Below are 11,448 nucleotides of genomic sequence, written 5' to 3'. Positions count from 1 at the left end.
CTTGACAACAGTTCGAATCTTAATATTATTTATTAGTACGTACCTTCCAACAGGAATTTTTTGCGTTGACAATTCTGGAAATTGAATGATAGGCCCATGGACGACGCGGTTACATGGTACAAAATGAGCAATCAGCTGTTCCCAGTTGTTCAAAATGTGGATAACGCTATCCACCTATAAAAAACTCACTGTCAATAATCACTGTGATTATGCCCCATTGTTTACATGTTTAGTCATGTAAAATGCTCGACATCCAGCAGTTTCATCCGTGCAATGGTTTATGCGTGAAGCACGAATGATTTGGGTGAATGAGCGCGTGATTGCACGAAACATCAGTGCCAGTGGCTGCCATGACTGGTGTGTGCGTTTCATGTTGAAGAGTTCCAAAGGAAAAGCATAGTAATAAAGCAATGATTACTTACCAATACGAAAGCAAATATGCGTTTAACCAGTATGGCTTCCATGACTGCATCGTTGATTTCCTCGTGGTAGCGCGTATTAGGGTCATTCCACTGAAATAGAGTCTGCACTGAGATTTTTATGAAACTTTGCCCATTGATTGTTTATATTATAGGAACTTAAATTTTGAAAAAAAATGAGGGGTCCTCATGTTCGTTTAGCAGCAACAGCACCTTGTTTATACCTATATAAATCCTTATAATAGCACCATGATTGTAGTCACGATTGCTTGCCAATTCACGTTTCCGACGATTGTTTTTTGTTCTACACTGAGAATTGGTCCATATTTATTTTACACAGAGAAATTTATTACTCAATTCAAAACAACAGAAAAAAATGATAGGTCACCATACTCGTTTGCGAGAAAACGACGATTTACCTCTATGGCGAGGTCCAGCCGTAAAGAAAAAGCCGCCATTTTTTAATGCGCGCGCGCTAATCACGCGTTTAAATTATGCGCAGTAGGGATGCGCAATGCAATACTGGGGAATGACCTTAAAATGACTCATTTAGGGTCCCCTATATGTGGGCATTTCGGTTTCTCGATTCAAGTTGCAAATTTTAGGTCCCGTCTACAATACGCCGGAGGAATTCACTCTTAAAACGGATCAAATGTTTTCCGCCGGAGGAATTTGAAAACGCGACAATAACCGGTTCTTTTTAGATTTGTGGTTGAGGAAAACTCAGACGGGGGAACATCATGTGTACCGCAACGTTATCGCTTCCGAAAAGCTTCGCTTTTAAAATGTTTTTCGTCCACACTAGAGCGCAAAGCCGGCGTTTTCAAATTCCTCCGGTTTGAAGAGCGTTTTCGAAAAGCTCTGTTTTCGTGACGGATTACTGTGGATGGTAGGTCTAACCGCAGAAATAAAACTGCGTTTTCAAATTTCTCCAGCGTAGTGTGAACAGGGCTTTAGAAGTTCAGAAACTGTGATTTGCGCATGCTCAGAGTCAAGTCTGATAGATCGGTTGATAAATCTGATTGGCTGAGAGTTCGAAACGAATCCACTGCGCATGTTCAGAAAATCGGACCCGGCCAGAAATCGCGATTCTTGATGCTGACCAAAAAGGAACGCGGCCTCTTGGGACGAGAATGCATAGAGATTTATTTTGACTTGTACTTAGGTGAGAAGGGTAGTATGTACTTCCGTTCGCGGCCTGCAACTTCCGTCCACGCTCTACAACTTCCGTTCGCGGCCTGCAACTTCCGTCCACGCTCTACAACTTCCGTTCACGGTCTACAACTTCCGTCCACGCTCTACAACATCCGTTCACGGTCTACAACTTCTGCCTTCTCCATTCCGTTTCACTCATGAATGAGTTCAAAAGGAAAACGACAGTATCAACTAAGGCAGCGTCCACAGTACGCCGGAGAAAACGCAGCTTTATTTCTACGGTTAGGCATACCGTCCACACTAATCCGTCACAAAAACGGCGTTTTTTGAAAACGCTCTTCAAACTGGTTTATGTGTGGTCGAAAAACATTTAGACAACGCACCTTCGGTTCGACAACTATGTAGCCACGATATTAATGCGACTTGCCTGACCGAGGTTTCCTCCAACACAAATCTAAACTGACCGGTGATTGTTGTGTTTTTAGATTATAGGTGCAGTGTGGACGAGGCCTAAATATTCATCAAATGGCTCAGTTGTTATCGCTCCTTATTTATGGTTGATCACAAGAGTAATGAACCGAATCAAAACAGACTAATATTAAACCCTGGCCGATAAATTAGATCTTTTCAACACACAAAAATTGTCAATCCGCAATTTTAACCTCGAGAAAAAATTTAATACCACACAGAGGTAGGCTCACGATATCTTGACCAGAATCCATTACGTCTAACCATTGTATACCAGGTGTAATCAATCAATAAGCCGATAATCGATAACAATCGATAACAATCAATCGTTGACCAATGGCAATTGATGAAAATCGATGAAGAAAAAAAGTTGTGAGCTCGACTGTTATCTATTATTATGGGAAAAAATGTTTGTCCTTGTACAAGTTACACTGATAAAATGTTGCACAAAATTTGTCTGTAATGGTTTTTTTTTTTTGAGTCATTTTATCTTCATGGCCTGCTTATCTTTTACAATCATCAGCAAAATAACAAGAACAAAAATAACTAACCGAAACAATTGGGCTTTACACCTTCCTTTGCTAGTTTACTTTGAATCTTTAAATCGAGTCGTGTTGTTTCAGGCTTCAAGTATTGTTTTACATAATAACAACACCATCTTTGAGTAGTCCGGAAAAATTGACATATTGTTCAGAGGTTAATGTTGTTTTTTTTTAATCGATAACAATCGATATTCCTGAAGACAGGAATAATCGACTGCTAACGATTTTTGTCAATCGATGGCAATCGATTAAAAAAATTTCTGTGAGTTTAGCCTGCAGAACAGGTGGATTAGCGGACTATCGCGCCAGAGCCTGCTAATCCGCCTGTACTGCAGGCTACTGTGAGTTTGATTGTTATCAATTGATATATCAATCGATAGCAATCGGTGATCGAAATCTATTAAGTCGATTGATTTTCGATATTCGAAGGATGGATAACGCTATCCACAGGACAAATCGCTACCAGTGGATGAGTGCTAACAAAACAAACCGCGCTATACACTGGATAGTGATTTATCAGGTGGATAGCGTTATCCACCTTTCCAACAACCCGTAATCTCACTGTCGCAAATCTGCTTTATCATTGCCAGACGAGACGAATCTACGCAATAGGCACTAGCTTGTACCTTCGAGGGAGTTCTTATCTGATTGTAAGAATAATTCACAAAACAAATCACCCATGCGTTCTAATAATTAGCGTGTGGAGCCTGATGGAAACAGTTGATAAAACTTTTCAAAGCTTGCGCAATACCGCTTCTAAGACAATCATATATTGCGCCTCGTTCTAGACAATGTTCCTGTGTTTTGCAGTATTTTGTTTTTGTTCAAGACCTGGAGTTTTTCCGACCCCGTGCGGAAGTCGATTTATGCGTTATATTTCCCATTTCCCCCTTCTCTAATCCACATTGAGCATTGCGTCTGACCATGAAGTCGTTTCTCTTTAACTGGTAAGTCGCCGAACTTTTTCATAATCATGATTCGAATTGCACCAATGTCACGCCAGTTTAGCAGCATACTAAAAGTCTTTTGACTTAAATAACTGCGATTATCACAGTTCTGACCGCTCGTTTCCAGCCAAATACTACAAGAAGAGATATCGATAAATGTTTCCTTTACTTTTCCTGTGGTACATGATAGACGAGGATACGATACGTGACAATTATATCGATAGTTTTGCCACTTTGTGATTCTAAACTGCAGTGGAACTTTGAACGTTAAAAACCTTTATTGACCAAGCAGCTATGGTTTACACACAATATAACAAATAGAACGTGGCAGTGAATAAACCGAGAACGTTCAGCAGGCGAAAGCCACCTTCTCACGTAAGGTAATTACAACCAGATGGAGGAAAAAGATAGGAAAGGACAAAGCTACCAATACAGGGAGGGAGGGAGGGGAAGCGGAGAACGGCCTAGCTTGAATACTAGCTTACAACTGGGACAGGGTCAGAAAACAATGGGATTTTACTAACTGGGGATTGAAGGAGTTGGAAGGGGTATAGCACGCTGAAATTACATGAGAGCAAGGTGGAAAATCACTGGGAGCTTTGTCGTATGATTTCCTATATGGTAAAACGATTGCGTTGCATTGGACATTGTCCTAAGGCTATTGCACAATGGCTAATAGGGAGAAGATAACAGAACTGGTGACAACCTTAGATGACAGCTATGATGTAGACTACAGAGCTCATTAACCACAGTTTAAATGCTTAAACTTCTAACCTACTGAACTGATAAGAAATTATCAAAGTTAAGAAAACATAGGATACCATAACAGTGACGGTGTTGTGAACATATGATCTTAAGTAGTATAGATATTCTAGAATTCTGTTCCTCCGATTCTCCTAACTTTTAGCTTTGTTTGAAACGCTATAAACAATCTGACACAATGTCTAATCAAATATCCAAACGCGCCTCAAAGTTCTGTCAAAATACTTCGCTGTGTGTCGTAATTTGAACTTTCTTCTTGGTACTTGGAATAGTATTGAAAAGTTGGCTCTGGCGACTGATGTACCATAAACTGCTAAATGCCGTTCTTTTATGTGGTTTGTCTTTATATCAACAATTTTAAGGACTTTGCTGACTAAAAAGGGTTGAATTCGCTGCCTGGTGTTAGTCCTGATAGTTTCTAATGTTCTCATGTCTGATTTGCCTGACACTGTGTTTACAGTGTTTGGGAAATTAGATTTACCTATTACACTTACAATGTTGCTTGTTTACCTTCGTAGTCCCGGAAATGGCGTCTCAACTGAGGCTCACACCACCCTAGAGAGGATTAGCCCGGTAGATACCCCGAGGGTGGAGGGCGGCGTGGAGCAGATCCAGGCTAAGACGCCAACAGATGACGTTGATTGGGAGGCTATCAAGGACATTCTTTCGGAGATCGCTGATTTTAGGTAAACAGTTATTGCAATATCATTGTATTGATAGATTTTACATCGGTCACTCTTACACGACTTCTGTTGTTTATTTTTCACAACGCCAGCGTCCCACAGCCAGCCCAACTCAGTCGCTTCAGTACTCCCCATAGTTTCAAGAGTGGAGGCCTGGACAGTAGTTACAGGAGTTCTGTGTTGTCGGAGAGATCTAGTACCTTTGAAAATACGACACGGAGAAAGAAATCTCATTCTCAATCGGACAAAGGATACGGGTCTACAAATAGCGTATTGTCTGACTTGTCGGGCGACAGTAAGTAGTATCTTCTATCCGTGCAGGCTTCCTTAGTCTCGGGCAATCCACGCATGTTCGAGGACATGCTGCTGACACGCGCGAGAACGCTTTTGAACACGCATGTACACCCTAATGCCCTCTTATTTTACCATGCATTTACATTGTAAGGGTAAATAACTAGAGTCGCCCCTGAATTAACATTTGATTTTTATTTGATTTCCTTTTTTTTTACTCGTTTTTTATCCAGACAGTCCAAAGATTCCAGGCTTGAAATTCGACCGGGACACGGCTTCATTTTGGTATAAACCCACCATTACAAGAAATGAGGGTATGCCTTCCTCTTCACTTGCTGTCTTTCGCGTTACTTGCTCACAAACTGAGTGGCTTGAGTTCAACAAAAGTTTCCTGTATTTTAACAATCTATTCATGCATTCAGGCAGAGTATGTGGTTGAGGAAGTCTTTTTTTTCTTTCGTTTCTGCTTGCAGCTAACGATATTCTTAAAGACTCGGAACCAGGCTCTTTTATCATCCGGGATAGTCAGTTCTTCCCAGGAGCCTTTGGTTTGGCTCCCAAGGTAGCGGTGCCTCCTGCGCATGTGCTTCAGGGACTACAAGACAATCTAAGTAAGTTGAACATTTCTTGAAACTACTTCCTCTCTTCTTGGATATGTGCATTTCCCTGTGAGTGTTCACCCTAATTGTGTGCCTCACTGGCTCCTCTCTTGTGGACCTCCATTGGTCACTTAATTGTCACTTTCCTTTGGCTCTATAAATGTGTAGCTAAATTGATTCCTTATTCGTATAGCTCAATTGACCCCTCAAGTTTGTACCTCTAACGGTTCTTTTAGTAGGTTACTTCCTGTTGGCTCCTTATTCGTGTAGCTCAATTTGCCCCTTAATTTTGTCCCTCTACTGGCTCTCTCAGTAGATTTCTTCCTCTTGGCTTCTTATTCATGTAGCTTAATTAGCCCCTCAATTTTGTACCTCTACTGGTTCACTTAGTTGGTTACTTCCTGTTTTAATGGTGATACCGGAAAGTAAAAAGCAACCAAAGTCTGAAGACAACCACGGTTAAATTCAGCGTCTTGTTTTCTTTTGCAGCTAAAGTTGATCTTATCAATGAACTTGTGCGGCATTTCCTGATCGAGACGACTAAGAATGGCGTCCGACTGAAAGGATACAACGATGAACCTGTGTTTGGTAAGTTCTGGTCGAACACAGCTCACTCGTTTGATGGAATTTTTGCGGCAAACTGTTCGCTTTTAACGTACAAACGAGCATACGAAGGACGAAGTATCTTGCGGGCAAGGAAACCGGAAAAATGATAACGCTGGAAAGGACTTCTACAATACTCACGGAAAGTTAAAACAACTGGTCTAAGGTCGCTTTTTGTTTGTTCTTGTGTGATGTACTTTTAACTGGGATTTCACGGTTGAAAACCTGATTAAGATCAAACTTCTTCGCCGAGATCGTTTACAACTTTCAATGATATAAATGTAATTCTCTTTGTTTGTTTGTTTGTTTGTTTGTTTGTTTGTTTGTTTAGGGAGTTTGGCTGCTTTCGTTTATCAACATACCATCACGCCTTTGGCGTTACCAATCAGACTGACCATGCCTTCTCAAGGTATGTTGATTTTCGCGATCAAATATCAAATTCGCATAAGCCACGCGCTCGACTTTGCATTGATTTGTTAAAGAGGAATTTAATTGTTGATCAAATAATCTTCGGGCTCGTTTCAATCTTGTTTAACATGAATTATCCCTGCAGTGTTGTATCTAAAGATCGTTGTCTACATTACAAAATCTTCTAAAACAGCTTGACTTATGGAATGGGGTGAATAGGTTTTCGGATCGACGGATTTGGCCTTAAAAAGCGCGTGGATTATGGAGTTTTGCGGTAAACCGAGCGGATTCGCGGATTTTGAAAACACAGTGGATCGTGGATTAGCTGTAAATTATGGCGCGGATTCCGGATTGTGCCTGTCTTGATGTTCGGATCTTGGGTCCTAAGCGAAATTTGGATCATGGATCTTTCTTCAGTCTTGGTCGGTATGTTAACCCTTTGAATACCAAACTTTCGCCAAAAAAGACGTCGGAATGTCGTCAATATCTAAACCTGACCATTGTACGGAAAGGCCTAGCCTAGTACTACTATCCGCTTATCAAGAATATCTGATGATATATGAATTGATGACGTCACAAGTGGTAAAAAGAGCACGACCATTAATTACGCATATCTGCGTAATTGGGGCTCAAAGGGTTAATGGGTTCACCCAAATTTTTTTGTCCGAACAAAACTTATTTAAACTCAGGTGTGAGACTGTTATTAGACTTGTACTATGTTATAGCCATCAAGTATGCTGCTTTCTTTACTATTTTTGCGAAATTAACAATGGCATTCACATTTACCACTTTACTTTTGAACTTTTATACTTCTGTTTCCGGATTGTGGTTTCGGATTTGAACAGAAATATTGGCGGATCGACGGATTAGGCGGGAAAAAGGCACGGATTGGCGGATTTTTGTAGTCCTATTCTCCCCCTCCTTATGATGTATGAAACACTGTCAGAATACTGTTCTTTTTACCTTATCTCCCTCCCCTCCCACCCTTTCTATGCCATCCTCCCTTTCCTACTTAGGCCCAGTCTCCAGCCGTAGTTGTTTCAGTGAACCCGCGTTAGAGAGGATCACAGGCGCACTGAATCACCCACAGCTGGAGACTGAGTATATTTCTTACTCTTCTTTTTATTTATGTTAGTTTTTTTTTTGGTGTCATTATGTTAATGATTTAGGCGCTATTTCAAGATAATATCCCCAATTTGACAATCTTCTGGACTGTTCTTACTTGGCTACAAATGCCGACCTGGAAATTTCTTTTTTCTTTTTTTCACACCTCCTGTCAGAGGACAAGGATCAGTCTACCAATAAAGAAGACAGCCAATCCTGGCCTGAGGGCGCAGGTAATACCAACTATTTTTTTATTCGTTTGTCTCGGGGAACATCCTGAGGAATCTGTTCTGCAACCACTGCGTTATATCATCCCCGGCAACATTCCGATCTCTTACCGAACATTTCCCAAGAAGTCGCCGAAAAGTGCGAACATACTCCGATAAGCTACGAGGATTTCCGAGTGCTTCCGAAGATAACCAAAGAATAACGAAAACTCACAATAACGACTGTTTGTTTGAAATAAGACTTACTGGTGTCTTTTTTTCTGTCTTTTAGTTGGTTCACTCATGTATCTCGGCCGCTGTGAGGTTGAAATGTTTACTGGACCAAGCGCGATACAGCGAACTGTGGAACAACTATCAACTGAAGAGGCTGCCAAGAAATTCACTACTGTCAGCTTCAAGGTCACACCACAAGGAATGACTCTGACTGATAACGAACGAAAGTAAGTACTCGCTAGAATTTATCACCATTGCATAACATGAAGGGGTGTAAAGTCCAGCTCCACGTCCCCGTCATGCACCCTGGGCAACGTTCTAAAGTAGGGGATCGCCAATCAGGGTGAAGTACGGTGGAGAACCTTTATTCCTCAGGGCCGCTACGGTAACTGTGAAGACCTGACTGGAACTCTGAAACGGGGCAGCAAATGGAGCTCTGGTGCAGCTGCGAAGGCTAACCCCCTACGGGGTGGATTCATCGGGTTACTGAAACCGAAACTATGGGAAATTTTGCCGGGTCTCTATTACAAGTAGAGATCGAGCAGGGATCATTAAAACCGAATTATGACCATAAGATGAGGACGAGAATGAAACGGCCAACAAGAATATCACTTGGATAAAGGCAGAGAGAACTGCAAAATATAGAGTCAGGTGGAGGTCCATCAGTGGTTGACGCCCTATGCTCCCCATCAGGACCAAAGATGGCCTAATGCATAATGTATAACATGAAGATGTATAGTCACATTTCATTTCGTTTACCTCTGAAATGACAAAAATTAATAACGTTACCTGTATTTTCCTTTGCAGAGTATTCTTCAGACAACATTTCCACATGAAGTCGATACTCTATTGTGGGATGGATCCCAGTGATAAAAGGTATGACTAAGACCAGAGAATTGTATTCATTGCCCGATTCGTCACGTAAACGTTTATCAATCTGTCACGCAGACTAGATCAATCTGTGACGCAAAAAAAAAAAAAAATCTCTAAAGCAATAAAACAAAAGTGACAAATAGGGTGACAAACATAACCTCGTTCCTAGGGCCTTTTCCCTGGCTTGGGGGCGGGGTGGGAAAACGCCCTGGGATCGGCCGGTCAAATGATCTCAGATTACCCAAATATCCTGGGTGTACTAAGTTATCGTGTGTTAAACGAAACTGTCAAGATGGCGGTCTCTTCGAGCGAACCAGATTTTTTGTCAGTGCTTCGTCGAGTCGGATGTTCTTTAAACAACGGTAATATTCCATCTTTAAATTTAAAACCTCTTCAAATGAAGTGTTTCGAATATATGCTGAAGGTTCAGTGTAGTTTCGAAGAGACGACCTTTACTCGACGAGTCCATTTATTCAACTAACGGATAAAATGCTACACACCCATGTTATGAAACTGATTTGCATTACTCACACACATTCCACGCCCATTCCACACGCATGCATTCACACGCTTGTTCCACAGTCAGGATGTTTTTGAAGTCCTACCTACTGGATTTGACAAGTCAATGCTCCTCAACGCCCCGCCCCCAAGCCAGGAAAAGGCCTGGGAACGAGGTTGTGACAAACAGCGTTTTTGTCCGCACCGGCGAAAACGTGAATGACTGGTCTCTGTAGGATTATTGAGACGAGTATGATTCGCTTTAGTTTCTTTAGTATCGATGGATTTTGGTGAGAGTACTGATAAAAACAACTTAAAAACCTTCTCTAGATATTTGTGAAGTATTTAAGACAATTATAGCCAACTGTAAAATCTCTACAGTTCAATCCATCCGAGTTAACTCCTCTGTTGTCTGTTTAATTTATTTCAGGTGGGATCTGAAGACGCCGACATACAGTGGCAAGTCAAAGTAAGTCACGCGTACAAACATTAAAAATAGCAGGAACCCAGCAAAAGGAATATACTGATAGAAGGGTGGTTGATAGCTAAGGTTAACCAGTCAGAGAGAGTATCTTCAAGGGAAGGGGGGTGAGTTATAGTGGAACTTTGTCCCCGAAGGGGGAAAGGGAGAGGCTGAGTGTAAAGGACTATCCACCTGAGTCTAAAAATGTGTATGGCGAATTGGAGGAATCGGTCTGGGTAACAGGGCTTACAGGAGGACGGAGGGGTGGGTGGGTGGGGGTAACAGGAGTGGGGGGAATCTTGGATTTTGCGCGTTTCTGTGTTGTGTTTGATAACTCTGTTGTTGTTGTTCGTCAGGTCATTTGGTCTTGTGCTACGACAAACTGGCGGAGTACACAATGAGTGCCACTTATTCGGAGAAATCTCTAAGGACTGGCCATCAAGCATCCTAGTTAACATACTCAACAGATCCATGACTTCATCCACGTAACGTAACGTAACATAACGCATCGTAACGCAATATAGTTCAGTACACAAGCAAGCGACATTACTAGAATTATAGATTTGGTATCGACATCTTGGGATTGTAAATGTCGCGTAATCAGCTCATATATACACAAGCCTCGTGTCATGCATGGGGAGCATTATCGTAGAACACGAAGGCAGCAGAGTAACAAGCAACGAGATTCTCCACGGAACGTCCACACTCAATGACGTTCGCGAATCAAGAACAGATTTCAACTTCCTTGCACCTGAAAAATTGTTGAAATGCAAAGGTCGCTGGAGTTGTTACGTGCACGAACATAACGCAGACTAAACGAGCTTTACATCTGACTGCCATTATGGCGAGAGTGTCCGCTACTTTGGGCCAAAATTTCCCGAGGATAGAAATATAACGTGTTGTTAAAAACTAATAGACCTTATAGAGCAAAGAAATTTTCCTACAACTAGCAGATAGTATGGGTGTCCACAACTTTTGACTGAAATCCTCATGTACAAACATGTCATGCCAGTTAGGCTGGGTTGTCCACTATTTTGGACCAATACCCCATAGACAGGCATATTATGCCAGTTAGGCTGGGTTGTCCTCTACTTTGGACCAGAAAACCCAAAATACAAATATATATCGTATCATTTAAGCTAGTGCACTAGAGAAATTGCAAGTAAAGAGCGCTAATACAAAAAAAAAATAAT

At 41.5% G+C, this 11,448-nt stretch overlaps 1 protein-coding gene across 1 annotated transcript; it reads left to right on the top strand.

Moving 5' to 3' along the window:
- The first annotated feature begins 4,714 nt into the window (after window positions 1-4,714).
- Window positions 4,715-11,160, top strand: LOC145470815 (tensin-3-like). Its single transcript, XM_081454669.1, is given in 12 exon segments — window positions 4,715-4,754; window positions 4,757-4,979; window positions 5,069-5,271; window positions 5,486-5,581; window positions 5,741-5,878; window positions 6,356-6,454; window positions 6,801-6,878; window positions 8,158-8,214; window positions 8,480-8,648; window positions 9,229-9,297; window positions 10,223-10,261; window positions 10,612-11,160. Coding segments are annotated over 12 exon segments (1,344 nt in total). The 3' UTR covers window positions 10,745-11,160.
- Window positions 11,161-11,448: the final 288 nt, after the last annotated feature.

The sequence above is a fragment of the Orbicella franksi genome, chromosome 15 (assembly GCF_964199315.1).
Source record: "Orbicella franksi chromosome 15, jaOrbFran1.1, whole genome shotgun sequence".
Taxonomy (NCBI): Eukaryota; Metazoa; Cnidaria; class Anthozoa; order Scleractinia; family Merulinidae; genus Orbicella; species Orbicella franksi.
The sequence above is the reverse complement of the archived record's forward strand: the minus strand, read 5'-3'. Positions and strand labels throughout refer to the sequence as shown.